The sequence below is a fragment of the Mytilus edulis genome, chromosome 7 (assembly GCF_963676685.1).
Source record: "Mytilus edulis chromosome 7, xbMytEdul2.2, whole genome shotgun sequence".
NCBI classification, from domain to species: Eukaryota; Metazoa; Mollusca; class Bivalvia; order Mytilida; family Mytilidae; genus Mytilus; species Mytilus edulis.
Window position 1 is genome coordinate 54,817,475 of NC_092350.1, and position 16,021 is coordinate 54,833,495.

The 16,021-nt window shown below is 31.8% G+C and overlaps 1 protein-coding gene across 1 annotated transcript; it reads right to left on the reverse strand.

The window, feature by feature from the left end:
- Positions 1-7,990: 7,990 nt before the first annotated feature.
- LOC139483226 (uncharacterized) lies at positions 7,991-13,637 on the reverse strand. The gene is made up of 2 exons (XM_071267257.1): positions 13,611-13,637; positions 7,991-8,794 (listed from the first exon to the last, which is right to left on the reverse strand). The coding sequence occupies exons 1-2, from the start codon at positions 13,635-13,637 to the stop codon at positions 7,991-7,993; spliced, it is 831 nt and encodes a 276-aa protein (XP_071123358.1).
- Between the last annotated feature and the right edge of the window lie 2,384 nt (positions 13,638-16,021).

The window sequence follows — 16,021 nt, forward strand, 5'->3', positions numbered from 1 at the left end:
AAAGAATTTTTTACACTCCAAAAATGGTTTATACCACTATGTTCATATATTTCATTACAATAGTTTATGATAAGCTCTTTAATAGTAGTTAATGAACTTGTTAAGAGCACTAACATATTAGTTGTAGAATAATTACTAGAGGCCGAGATGAAACGACATTTAAATGTTTTTTTGTGTAGTTTAGGTAGCCAATACATAGTAGGGACCTTCAAACGTTCAGAAGAAGCCTTAAGCTTTGATGTAGTTGTGATATGCTTGTTTACTATATGACTCTCTGTGGAGAGGATGGACTTGAATGTAGATGAATTTAAAATTTCATTCTTAAGAACGTTCATGTAGTATGTACGGCATACCACCACTTTGCTAGAAACTTTGCTAGAAACAGAAGAATACTTAAGGAATTTTGAGATCTTCGGGGCAAAACAAAATGCCTAGCCCTGGGTAATACAACTTTACTTTTAACTTGTAATAGCTATAATTTTATTATTTAAATGGTCTTTTATATAGCAAGCAATATGTGTGCTTTGAAATTATGTAAAAATTTGATGTAAGCAGTCATTTCTATGAATCTTTTTGTGAATTCGTAGACTAGACTGGCAATTTCATCCATGCAACTTTTTCAAACATGGCCTTGTTTAAACACTTCTAGTTCATATATGAGCTAAGTTATGTTAGATATATTGTCAGAGATGATACTGGTTTGACAAGACGTCTGAAAAGAGCATTTAAGGAAGAAATTGTGAACTTTCATTAACAAATAGTCATATGGTAAGATACGGACTTAAAACAGAGGCAGGGTTGGATACGTTCTATAATCGTGAATGTTGGATTGTTTTTAGCTACTAAACTTAAAGTTTCTGAAATGCTTTCAATTTGTTATCAGAATAGTTTCAACCAGGATCAAGACATTTCAATTCAGAAAACATGCATCTATTGTGAGCTGGCAATAATTCAAGTCTTGTTATCAAATTCTGTAAAACAAATGAAACAGTGGTAGGGGTATAAAATTTACTGTAAAAGGAAACTTATAATTTTAGTATAAGATAAAACTCTAACAAGTTCAAGGCATATACATGTTGCAAATCTACCGTTCAGCCCTGTGTTCTGACCTTGAATAAAATAGAAGTGAATATCAACTGTCCATTCCAGGATATACATTTTCACGAAACTTTACAGTAAACGCGTATTAGTTTTCGGCGCAAAGGCAGTTCATATGGGAAATTACATTGTTATTATTTACAGAAATCCAACTTATAGCAATTACATGTATACCATGGATATATAAAGTTACATTCTTTGATATGTCATTGTAACGTCATGCCAGGCAACAACTTGGATCTCGTAATGTTAGAGGTAACAGTGACGTATTGAACGATTGGGAAAAGACAAATGTTGAAAGACATAGATGGAGGCAAATTATTGTGTTCCCTAAAAAAATTACATAAACAGGTCATTAATTTAATTCATGAACAATCATACTGTGAAAACCTTTGTGGTTTACAAATCTCAGTTCATTAGAGCTTTGTTTTGAAAATGGGTTCCATGGACGTATCAACATATACTAGTAAATCTTGCTGTTCCAAAGATACTAATTGAAGTTGCATTTCATACGGGTTATGCAACGGGCAATTTTACGAATAGGTTCCTCAATTCATGCATCTGTATACTTAGTTAAAACCATTGATAAAGTAAAGTTTTCATGGCCCATTTTCTGTAGTATTCCTGGGCGACGTAAATCACTACGAAAAACAACTGGAAACCATCACTCTTTCTTGAAATAAAGCTTTGAAGATTGTCTCCGAGCAAGCCCGTTATGTACACAATGCTTTCAAACCAAAAGCCTTAGCTACAATGATTCATTCATTGGAAATAATTTGGTTTGATGACATTGACCTTTGCAAAACAAATGGAAGAGTTCCTAAAATCCATAGTACTATATATGCTATTTTTTTGGATGAGAAGATTAATACTAAACGAAAAGATATTAGTTGTTTTAATAATATGTGATAACCTCTGTTATGTGTTATGTATATTTGAAATATTTTTACCAGTTTTTAACATCGGAAAACGCTGCTGCCACTTGGTGATTGTCATTTGATCACAAACCTCATTCGTGTATTGTCCCTAATCGTCAACCTTTTTTGCATTTCGCCATGTACTCAGTGTTTTAAGGTTAAAAAAAGGTACAGGGGGAATATCTTGAGATGGTACTACTTCTTTGTCTTTGTGTATTCTGGATATTCAGCTGCACTGACACTACGACCATCTGGAAGATAGCAGAGTATCGAACTTTATGACTTCAATACTGTATCATGATTATAGATTGATGTTATTACATTGTGTTTTCTAATATAAGAATATTAACAATGTTAATTTTAAAACGAAATGCGGACACTTTATCAATCAGTTTAGTATTGTCGGGTTGACAGCCATTATGAAAATTATACGTACTTTGCTTTCTAACTCGAGTACTAATGATGAGTCTATCGTACACGAAATGCATCTTTTCAATAGGACGTAAGACGCATGAAATTATTATGCAGGGTATGTATTTATTTTTAAGGGCTCAATATAATCAAAGTATTCTGGATTAACTAAACAAATTTACAAATCATGGTTGATCGGGTGCGAGCTAATCAATTGTAGGTACATTAAATATAACTCAATAGAGGTAACTGTTCTAAAGTTGTTTTATCCCAGTCATAAAACTTTAACAGTATTAGGCACAACTGTTGATCATAAATGCTCTTCAACTTTTACTTGTTTTGGCTTTCATTTTTTTTTTATCTAAGCGTCCATGATTAGTCTTCTGAAGACAAAACGCGAGTCTGGCTGATTGAATTATAAACCTGGTACCTTTTCATAGCTTTTATTTGTGTGTTTCTCTGTCCAGTATGTTCTCCCATTTATTCATATTGTAGTCGTGTCCTGTTCTGTTGTCATTTTAATTTTTCATCTAACATTGCCATAAAAGCGAAAGGTTTGGCTAGCCACAGAACCAGGTTGAACCCGCCATTTTTTTCTTAAAATTTCCTGTACCAAGTATGGACAATGACCATTATTATATTACATTTCGTTTTTGTTTGTGCTTGTGTTACATTTTATTGTTGTGTTTCTGTTGTGTCGTACTTCTTCTCATATTTGGTGTTTTCTTCAGTTTTGGTTTGTAACCCATATTTGGTTTTTTTTCTCAATCAATTTATGAATTTCGAACAGCGGTATGTTACTGTTGCCTTCATTTTTGTCTTTGGTTTGTAAACGTATTTAATATTGTTTTCCTGTAAATTATTTAGTTTTCTGTGGTAGACGGGAAATAACTCAAATATGAAACATATACAAGCGTCAATTACAAAATCTGTATCAGCGTCATAAAATATCTAGCATTTTGGACTGTTATTTTTCCTTTTCTACTATCAGAAGCTAGAAATTATATCCATAATGGTTTTTCTGTTAAAAAAATCCCTGGTAAATACCTCAGATAAAAAAAAACTAGGCTGTTGTACGTAAAATGTATTCATTTAACTTTGTAAACACATTTGTTTATGCGTTTTTTGGTAGTTTCAGCTTTAAGTTTATTGGACTGTTTAAGTCTGTGGTATACATGTTATAAGTATGTGGTGTATTTGTTAACATCTTTGCATGTGGGTCCCAATTTAGTAATATTCACTTATAATATTTGTTTGGGTTTCTGACCTAATGTTGTCATTTTATCGGAATTATAAGAAACTGGCATGTACAAATCTGGTCTAAAGAAACACTAGCAATCTTTTTGCTGTTGATATACATGTATTCAACTGAAATGAAAACAACATGTATATGCAACAAATGTATTTGTGTTCCATTGAAATATAACATAGAATAAATCATATGTTCAAGCTTAATTCTAAAGTGACGCATGCATATTGTATTAACTAGATTTGATTTGTGTATAGATTAGTTTTCTTTTCTTTTGCACTTTCATGCTCTTTTGATAAGACTATGTTTATGCATACCATTTGTCACTTTAAGTTAGCACGCTGATACCAATTAAGAGTGTGTTTGTAAAAAAATCAAAGTTAAAGTCATATTTAACGAATTTCTTAAAAAAAGTAATGGTATCATAACTATAGTCTTAATGCATGCATATACACAAAACTTAGTCTTGCATGTACGTGTTTGTGTATCAATAACACATCTATAATGTATTATCGACAAATGGTATTTCAATCGGTTGTTGTTGATCGAAAACTAATTAACTTTCGAGTTTTTTTGCCGTGCACGTGGTTTAACAGATCGTGACATTGAGAAACAAGAAAAACAGAGCACGTAGAAAGTGTGACGAATGACTGAATTGGAAGAGCCTTTGATTTTTTTTTATATATTTTCAATGCATTTCTATTTTGTTTATCAAATTATTCGTTACCAGTTTTTAAATGTCAGTGTTTTGTTGTATCAATTTGTATATAAATATCCTGTTATAATATTTCCTATTTAACTTCAGGTGCACGTGAATTTACATTCTTTCATCGCAGTTTTCCCTCGCGCGTGCGCTGTGTCATGTCCGCAGTAATAATGCAAGGTCTCGTTTCTAAAATTACTGCAAACGGGGCAATATCAGCGAATTAGTATAGGGGAAATCAATAGTTAAATATCGGTACATGTATGCAGATGTTGATAATATAACGGAATGACTTTTCTTTAAAAAAAAAAGTGTTCACCTTAACTTTTTATACAGATAAACTTTGTCATTCTCTGACCAAGTAACACATTTCAAAAAGTAAACTGTATAGGTCATAGTACGGCCTTCAACCGGGACTTCACAACGAACAGCAAGCTAAAAAGGGCTCCCAAAAAATTCTATTTCAGAGTCTCCAAGTCTTAAATGTATACTCAGAAAATCCTTTCTTTTAGGTTAGTGGAACATATTTCATCTTTGAGTTATCTCATGCCAGTCTATCATAAAACTTTTGACTTTGCTGCAAAATACAATCTAATTAATAAATACAGTACGTTGCATTCAACATTGATTTGTTCAAACACATTGCAAGCAGAAGAAACCACTGAAGGCATTTCAGTAATACCATATATTAATGATGTATGCAGGACATGTTAGAGGGTTTGAGAACGTACTTGAATTGTTGTAATTTTACTGTCAGTGTTGTGCATTGAATATTAGAGTTGCAGCACTGCAAATCACTTGTGTTGTTTGAATTTTTGTTTTCGATGACATAATTATTTTAGTTTATGGTTGATTTTTTTAGTTAACATTCAAAATTATGATTTTTTTGTCTTGTCTAATAACACACTGAGAGGTGTTATGATTGATTAAACGAAAGATCAACCTGACTTTCAGAGTTTCTTTCTCTTGAAAAACATCACCAAAATAGATACCCAACCAAATATCGTATAAAAATTTGTACCGAAAAGATTTGTATTTCAAAATGGCAAAATATTAGATTGATCCGTTTAAGAAAAACCTCTATTCATCAATTTTTCAATAAGTTTGTTTGTCAGTTTATGTGTAGAGGGAACTGTTCTATTGTATTCAGAATAAAGAATATTGCCAACAAATCCATCAGTTAGCTTATGTTTGTGTATGTTTGCATAGTGTAAGCAGTATTATTTTTAAGATTAAAAAAAAACAAAGTTATAATTTAACAACTCATGTTACTTTTCAGTTCAAAATGATAAAGTAAGTTGTCTTATTACAATCTTAGATTACACGATTGTGTATAGATAATTTCACGCAGTGTTAATTGTCTTATAGAAGCGTAATTTACCAAAACGATAATATCTGCAATTTGTTTAAATTTTGTGTGATAGATAACCTTTAAACTGGTTATGTATAAAACGGAATCTGCTCATAAAAAGAAGGCGATTTACTTGTGCAAATATAAGTCTAATTACATGTTCGTTTGGATCAGTGAATTAAAGTGTTCTTTGAGAAAATACAAAAAAAGGTATTGCACATGATGGAATTTCTTAGCTCCATCTCCCCAAAAAATTGCTACAATGTATGTATATAATAGCTCCACTTTTTATACCTGTCAGGGGAATATGACATGTAATCTCCAAATAATGTAAAAATATCTGATAACCAATTTACTATCAAGTACATTCAAAACATTAAAATAAAAAAAGATTTGCATTAAAGAATGCACACTCTTCTATAGTTCAATGTAAAGGGCTTGACACTTCAATGACAATTTATCAAATCTCTCTGAACACATTAGTCGTAGATCACACCATCGCGCATGTCTTCATTACTTGCTTGTTCATGTTCAACAAGCACCCATATACCGTTATTTTGGCTATGATGTTATATGAAACAACACTTTGTAAACATCTACACAGTATAAGTAGTTTTTACAGATAGTGTCGATGATTTTTGTAGGATTGGAATAGATATCAATGCAATTTAATTAATTATCCTTTGTTTGAAGTAAGTATTCAAAGTTTGTAAAGCTTGTTGCTTTGTTTTTTTACTCGTTGGTCTTGTTTTTGTCTCTTTGGCATTTTCCCTATTTCTATTTTCCAAAAGAAAAGAGAATGACGGATTATTTATTTAAACTTTCTTAGTTACCTATTTAAAAGCTGATATTGTAGAATTATCTATAAATCCATTTTTTAAATCAAATATATATAAAACATACGTATAAACATACTTTGTAACTAAATATATATTGAATTTCTGATTGTTTTTTTAGATTATGCAATAAGTGTTCTATATTCGTATAGGTTTTCGTGATACAAACGATATGGATATATTGATTTTATATTCCTATTTGTGGGTCGACATATATTGATTCTCCTCATGAATTATTAGACGTGTACTTCATCAGATACATCTCCTGGTATAATTTCAAAATTGTAAAATATGTTTTTTCGCTGAATTATTATAGCTAGTTGCATTTTTCAGTTCAGTTTCCTGAAGCCATGTAGAGCAGAATCTACTCACTCTTCTGGAGCACCTTGCATCACCCCCAGTTTTTTTGGTGGGGTTCACGTTGCTTAGTCTTTAGTTTTGCTATGTTGTGCCTTGTGTACTTTTATTTGTATCTTTGTCTTTTACTTTATTAGCCATGGCGTTGTCAGTTTATTTTTTAGCTATGAGTTTGAATGTCCCTCTTGTATATTGCGCTCTCTTTTAATCAGCCACACACAAACATGTAATATGTTCGATAAAGTTCAGTATGTAATGTCTGACTTGGAGCATAACGTTCTCAAATTTGACGAGCACTTAAAATTAATACTTGCCAAATGCAATATTTGATGCCGATAGAAAATTGTTAGTGTTTCTAATAATTCAACCATTAATAAACAATTAATGTGTCAGATGTATCATATCAATAATACTTAATGTCGACCTTACTGTACTGACAACTGAACAGGTAAACATAATCGTCGTCATTTCATTGTAGTTAGAGTATTGGTGTTTGTATACATATTAACCATGTTACGCCCCTATGGGTCATCTTTCAATTCTGTATCTTGAAGGTGATTTTTTAAATTTAATTTATGGGTTCAAAATTCGAGATTCGGAGTTAAATATATACATAAGATGTACCGATGAGAGCTGATTGTAATTCAATTACAGCCGTTTTATGTATTATAAAAAAGGGAAGCACGAGAGTGAAAATACGAAGGGGATAATCTAGATAGAATAGCTAACTACTTTCGAGCATATCGGATTAAAAATACATTCGATGCATTTGCAGAACTTTTCTGGATTAGACCTATCCTGAAAGGCGTATAGCAAAAAGTGTGAAAGCTATATAATAAAAGAAACATGTACACTAGGTTAATATGCAGACAATATTTGATATAATAAAAATATATTCATAAATATATATATATGAATATATTTTTATTATATCAAATATTGTCTGCATATTAACCTAGTGTACATGTTTCTTTTATATATCCTTTTTTTCTAATGGTGGTTCAAATTGTTTTTGGAATAATGAATATTATACAAAAAAAAGCATTTGTACTCATGTTGTTTTGAATTTCAGGACAACACAATTTGATTTTCATTACTGTTCTGGTTTATGATAATTTCTTGTTTGATACCATATTTGAAAATACATTTCCCTTCCACTTTCACATAAGCTGTTCCATCGATGTCTTCTACAAAGATTTCTCCTTTTGCATCCGTAAACATATCTTTCTTTTGAACTAAAATTGTTCTTATTGGTGCTCTGTATTCCATCAGATATCTGTTGTTCTTTCTTTCATAGAATTTAACTATAACTTCTCCTTTTACTGAAACCTTAGTTGTAAAAGTATATGAGCTTTGCTTTTCTGTTATTTGAAGTTTTGCAGTAAGCATAGATTGCTTTTCAACTAACAACACACCCTCTGCTGACCAAGTCATAGTTCTTTTATCTTCATTAACCAACGTATTTTCAACTGAGAAACCTTTGGAAAACCCACATGTCGTCCCCGCTATATTGGCAGGAGCAGATAGTGTAAGGCCAACATTGAAGCCAGTCGTATAACCTTTTGTTATTGAGCTCGTACATGTTCCTGTGGTCTGTTGTTCAGTTTTCAAGGAATGGTGTTGCTCTTTGTTACTATTATTTTTGAATACTGATTCAAATAAAATATTTGATTCATATTGAACTGTCCTGGGATCTGAATATTTAAGTTTCGTTGGAATGAATTTAACACCTGTCCAATCGAAATCTAATCGAACCTTTTTCATTGCCGTTGGGAAATCCTTTTGTCTACGATCACTGTACCATTTCCAAGCAGATTCTTTAACAACATTTTGTAGGTCGACAATGTTTTTAGATATTCCTCCAGTTTCAGTCTAAATAGTAAACAGTATATATGTTACAGAACAAATTGGAATCCAGCAAAATTAGAATTCTACCAGTTAAAATTGTTACATGTAGAAATTTGGAATTTTGACTTTCACTTAGTAAGATCTAGTACAAATTATATGGCCAATATCTATTGTAGAAGTTGGAATATCCAGCATATCTATTCTACTAAATTCCAATTTGGATTGTGACGTATACATTATATAAAAAGTATGATGATTCAAGTTCATAATGAATACAACTTTTATTGGTAAGATTTAGTCCTCGAAAAGAGAGGCAAAATATACCAAAGGGACATTCAGACTCATAAGTCGAAAGACAACTGACAGCGCAATTGCTAACAAAAGAAAACGACTAACAGAGAAACGATACTAAAAAACCCACGACATAGAAAACTAAGATAAAAAACTCGGGGTTATATCAGGTCTTCAAGACGGATATGCAGAGTCAGCTCCACATTTAGCATCCGCCGTGTTGCTCATGTTCTACAAACCAGGTACAAAGAATGTAAAGAATATATATAGAAGAAGATGTGGTATGATTGCCAATGAGACAACTAGCCATAAAAAACCAAAATGACACAGACATTAACAACTATAGGTCACCGTACGGCCTTCAACAATGAGCAAAGCCCATACCGCGAAGTCAGTTATAAAAGGCCCCGATAAGACAATGTAAAACAATTCAAACGAGAAAACCAACGGCCTTATTTATGAAAAAAAAATGAGAGTCTCATTCGGTAAGTCATTCGGAGAAAAGGTGATGGGATTGTTGTTACGACATTTGCGAAACGTAATGTTTTATAACGGTTAACCAGCTCGTGATGACGTCCGTAAAATTTACGAAGGGATGATTTCCACTTCACCACTTTGAACTGTTGATTTGATAGCTTCTTTGTCAGTCGGGGCACTTAGCGAACTCCATAATATTATGGAATTCCGTAATTTTTGTGGAAAATTAAAGTTGTCTCCCTTTGACTAACAGGCTAAATTTAAGATGGGGTGTAACTATATTTTGAAACTGATTCTCTAAAAAAAACAAGGGAGACAAATGAAATCTATTTATTGTTTTCTTAAAAACAATGGAAAAAAATATATAATAACATGAAGGGATGTTACCTCGGTGAAGAGTACTCGCTCGGTAAAACATTTACAAAATGGAAAAACAAAATTATATCCATTTTATGTATTGTGGGTCGTTGTCTTTTTCATTGTTTTATATATGTAAACTGTATATTATGTATAATGTTTTAAGCCATTGGCTCATATGGGCGTAAAGTGCTTTTCAATAAAGAATTTAAGGACTTATAAACGTAAAACCCTCAACATTATAACAATGGACTAGATAATATGAATTATATACCATATAAATCATAATCAAAAGCTTATTTAATACATGACATACATGTTCTTATTTTACTATGTAAACTGACAATTATCTAATCCAGTAATTAAGTGAAATCTATAGAAAAATTATTACTCAAACAACAGTATTAAGGGACCGTAAAAAACACATTTTTAAAATAATCAACAAAGGGGTGATGTTTTAACTAACTGATTATCACTGATGACTTTCATAATTTTCTGAGGATCGACATAAGGTGCATTGAATTTGTCTGATCTAAAAGTAGTATCTTGACAACTGTGCCTGGGATGAGGCTAATTCTCAACTTTATTTGTAACTAGAACTCTTTTCTTCTCGCGTTTGTTTGAATTATATGACTAATGTTATGGCATATTCAACTAAACTGGGAAGCAGCGCTGTATTTTGTTTACGTGCTAATGTACATGTAGATTTAAATAGTCAACAAAACTTAATATGACTCCGCGAGCACCACAGTCTTTCCTCTGACACATAATACAGGGGCGGATCGAGCCACAAAAGGGGGGGTCCAACTATATGTTCCCATTCAAATGCATTGATCGGCCAAAAAGAGGAGGGTTCAAACACCTGGACCCCTCCCTCTGGATCCGCTAATGTAATAGTTCTTATTAATTGCCTCGAAAAATATCACTCATACGAAAGCTGTCTTTGTCAGCATATTGTTAGTTTTTATGTCATTTGGTCTCTTGTGGAGAGTTGTCTCATTGGCAATCATACAACATATTTTTTATAAGATAAAGTTTAGTTCATGATTTCTGAAATCTTTCAAATTCAAGAATCACTTACACAGTGAAAATTGTTTTTCTTGAACTTGAGGTGAGTGATATTTTCCCCATATCGAAGTCCTAACTAATATTTCATGTCGAGTTTTTAGCATTGCATTCTGAAAGAGGAAAAAAGGAATATTGCAGCTAGACAAAGTCTTTCAATTTTATATTATTCATTCTGGTCTGCACTGTAATGAAAGATTCGAATTACCTCTATTTTCACTACTGTCCCGGAATATTGTGCGAGTTAAAACAACACAAAAAAACGCCAGTTTAATAATAACTGGAGGCTCAAAATAGCCTGTGTTGTTCATCTTGGTCTATATCATATTAGACAAAGACACACTTCAACATTGTAGACGAGAAAAGTATTAATGACAAAAACAGATATGGTTTTTTTATCTTATATTGGCGGTCATTTAAGTCTGTTCAGTTTCTCTCATTTATATCTTATTTAGGACTAAATGCTTAAGTTTTAGAGATATAAATCAAACACTGCACCCCCGCTTATTTACTATTTAGCCATTCTGCCATCTTGGTTGATGTTTGGTGAATGGATACATTTTTTGTTAACTAGATACCCTAGGGATTGTTTATGCAAAGTTTGTTTTAATTTGGACAAGTAGTTTCAGAAGAGAATTTTTTGGCAAAGGATTACCGAAATGTAAGACAAATTGTGGGAAATTAACTGTAAAAGGCAATAACTACTTTTTGTAGACCTTGTTTTGCTGAAAAAGTTTGCTGTCAACAGTTTTTCTTCATGCATGGTAATATTCCCGAACCCGATCTGAAATGTAAAATAGTTAAATGGCATACAGACAATCAAAATTCTGTAAATAAAATCAATAAAGGCAGTACAAAGTTACATTTACAACATTAAGCTTATGATATTTTTAGAATATGTACAAGGTCAGGTATCACGTTGTGTCCTACTTGAATACCTCGGTGTGAAAATTTCACAGCTGATTTCATACCTAAAATGGTTGATATTGATAATTGGCAAACCTCGTTTCAGTTTTTTACTTTCATGAATGAAATTTGGGGTCCTTACACAATAGATAGATTTGCTAATTTTCATAATACAAAATTGAAAAGGTTCAACTCAAAATTTTGGAATCCAGGAAGCACTGCTATTGACGCTTTCGCTCAAAATTGGACTTTGGAAAATAATTGGATCATTCCTCCGATAAGTTTAGTGGCTAAAAGCATTAAACACCTCATTCTCTATAGAGCTGAGGGAACATTGATCGTTCCAAAATGGCCATCATCGGCATTTTGGTCTTTAATTTTTAATAGAAGATTTGAATTTCAACCTTACCATGCTTACATTATAGAAGCTCTTGATTTTTCATCAGGTCAAAATATATTTATTCAAGGACAGAATAAAAACTCCATTTTTGGTACCAAGCATTTTAAGTCTGATATACTGGCAATTAAGATGAAAGCGACTTAATGATGTTCGAATTTATACGTACATATTGTTAATTGTTTACAATATAAAATTATGTATATACATATTATTGTAAATGGTGTAATTTATTTAATATAAAGCCTTTTACCGGCATCAGATTATAATGTCTAATTATATTTGATTCACTTACGAAAAAAATATAATTCTTTTTCAAAGATATATGAAGCATCTTATGCTATTCAATGGACACACAAATTAGCTGGATATTTAAATCCTTGTGATTCTTTTCTTTGTACTTCCGTAAAAGAAGGTAAACAAAGGTCAATCGGTCATCACATTGTAAACAAGAAGGAACTAATAACTCCTCATATTCTTAATCAACGGGTTTTGAAATATGGCAATACAAATAGTATTTTATGTTCTTTTTCACGGGTTCAACCGAACATAAAGCATTTTTTTTTTCTATACAAGGCTTAATAACACAAAACACAAATATACTATGGGATGTAGGTTTGCAGCATCCAGTCTTTTAATAATACATTCGAAACATTATAACAACATGTGAATAAAAAATTAGAATGGCAGGTGTTACGCAAAAAACAGGTCCTTATCACATTCTCTTCCCTAGACGTATGATCTGAACAATCTACAAAATATAATTACAAAAATTAGAAACAATTCACAACTACATGTAAATGAAAGAATACTGTAACTTTGGACAGTATACATGTACATGTGCATCTATTGAATTGTACAATTTTATAAAAATAATCGTATACGTGTGAAAGACAGTACCTATGGAACAAAAATTGCTTTTTTTTTTTTTTTTTTTTTTTTTTAAACAAACAAAAATTAAAAGTCAAACAGACCTTAACAGCAATTAAAATAAACGTGTAGACTGATTGAATGCAAACCGTCGAATGATTTAATTCCCGCTAAGGTATGCACGGGTGAATCCACCCGTGCAAATTACTACGCATTCAGGTATTCGTTAAGCCTTATAACGAAAATAAATTTATTTAAACCATAGAAGAATAGCTTGTATGTGTCTCGTTAGCTATGCCGGATTTTTAAGATTTTCAGAATTAGTTAATTTGAAAAAGGTCAGATGTTTCATTTCATTCATTATATATGTCTTTATTCATCGAAAAAAGCAAAACGAACAAACAAAGAGCAGGAACTCATCTTTATATTTCCAAAATATATTCGGTAACCTGTCCAGTTCAAATGTTAGAGACATACTTGAACCAAGCGAACATTAAAAACCATTCTATAGAATTCATATTTAGATCAGTTGTATATCGTAAAAAGACTAACATGTACGTGCTAAAGAGTAATACGCCTTTGTCTTATACAAGAGCCAGAGAAATACTGTTAGAGGCTTTAGAATCTTTGGGATTAGACAAATCACAGGCTGCTGCTGCTGCTATTCAAGATAGAATATTTAAGAAACACGGAAGATGGTCTTCAGATACAGCAAAAGACGGATATGTGCGTGAAAAACTGCTCGTTACTAAGAATCTTGGCTTGTAATATTCATACTCGTTTTTTATTATCTACTTTGTCATTTCGAAAGTGTGCTACAAGGAGAGCTTATTCCTACAGTATACATGTGTTGAGTTTTATTGACTAAATAATTTATGTTCGGTTAAGCTTGGCAAATTAGAACATAACTATATTTATTAATAGTATCAGAAGCACATGTCTGTGTTTGTTTATGTTCAGCACGTGTTGATGAGCACATGGTTGCATACCTGGTTTGTTATTGTATGATTTGGTTGGCTATTGTATGTCGCAATGCAGGTTTCCTACCCGTTTGTACGAGGGTAGGATCGTGATTCTCGTGCAGAATCTTATTATAAATAATAGATATTTTTATAACTAGTTATTCGACGTTCTGCCTTTCAGAGTAGCAAACCTCCGTTTCGTTATACATATCCCGCCACCACCCCAGCCATTTGATAGATTTGAGTTAGACAGTTTAATAATGTGACAAGATAAATTGTAATAATAATGTATTTATTGTGTTTTGTAGATTGTTGTTGATTTTAATTTTTAGTGGGATGGAGTCCCGATACGGACTTTGTTGTATTGAGGAAAATTGTGTGATTTTCTTGGATGAGTTATTAGATGCAGATCGACAATGATCGACGTTTGGATGAATATTGAAATATGAATTTATAAAATGGTGTTTTGATGATTGAAGAAAAAATAAAGTATGAAAGTGTGCTACTCACAAGGAGAGCTCATCCCTATAGTATACATGTGTTGAGTTTTATTGACTAAATAATTTATCTTCGGTTAAGCTTTGCGAATTAGAACATAATAGGAACTATTAAGCTCATAAGTTAAAAATAAGCTGACAATGCCATGGCAAGTTAACAGATCAACTAAAACGTACAAAAGTCAATACTTATAATTGTCATTCGTCTGTGTCACAATAAATGTACGATTTGTTTTATTATAAATTCTATTATAATTATCATAACTTAGAAAATCAAATCTTTTGCGATAAAACGAGTAAAAAATGATACCTCTTTTAAAACCTGTTATGTCTTAGATTAAACAAATGTTATAATGTCGTCGAATTTATTTTTATGTACGTTTAACATAGTCATATATCAGAAACTAGCATTAAATCTGTTGATCGGTGCCTGCCATTAAATTGTATTCGAAAATTCATCCCTACTAAATCATCAAGTCATCCATGCAGTACAATGGTATAGCACAAACTTACCACTAAAGAAAGGCAGTAAATTTGCTGCGTTGCGATTCTTGTTGCTGGCTAACGCATTAGGAACATTAGGTACTGATAAGAGGTACACGGGTTCCTTACTTGTTGCTCAGGTTTGATGGACGGTAAGTGGGTACATATCTAAAATATTACTCATTGTTTCATCATCTCATCTTTCTTTTTATATTCAAGATACAAAGACAGTCAGACATGTCCATCGTATTTGCATTGGTTTTTTTTAAACTGCCTGAACCTTATTGTCTTCATCATGTTCATCAACACTTTGTATGAACCTGTATTCAAATTGATTCATATTTAAAATTTATAGTACATACTGATATATTTGTTTACGTTTGTTCGCTTCTCGTGTTACCAACATCTCTTTATTAATTTATTACTCCTCCGTTAAGGTGTTTTATAGTTGCTGAATTCAACGTCATTTGATATCTGGTGCAAAGATGTTGCAATGGCAATCATGCAACATCGTTTTATTTTTGATAAGGTGCCAGCCTTTTGCATTTTATAATATCGCATTTCAATCACAACTGCACGGCAGAAGTATTGTAAATAATGCTTTTGATATACCGAAAGAATGATTCCGTAATATTGCATTTGTTTCATATTTAGGTGCATCTTTATACTTTGTAAATGAAATCCTACTTGATGCAACTGAATCATGGGTACTTTTTTATTGTCATGATGGGATGAGTGTTCTTATTTTCATATTTATTATTGTTTATGATGTATGTTCTCATTATTTTTTTTTAATTTATTTTTTTTTTGCTGTAGGAAAATTGAAACTTGATTTTAAACCACATATGCTATGGTGAAATCATGAACGAATGTGAAATAATAAGGGCACGAAAATATACCGATAAAGAATCACAAACATAAGCAATATAAAAAGAGACAACACTAT

Coding starts and splice junctions, on each gene's coding strand:
- LOC139483226 (XM_071267257.1), bottom strand. CDS start 13,637: ATGGTTTTTAATGTTCGCTTGGTTCAA. Junction 8,795..13,610: donor TTAATGTTCGCTTGGTTCAA/GTATGTCTCTAA, acceptor TTTACTATTTAG/ACTGAAACTGGAGGAATATC.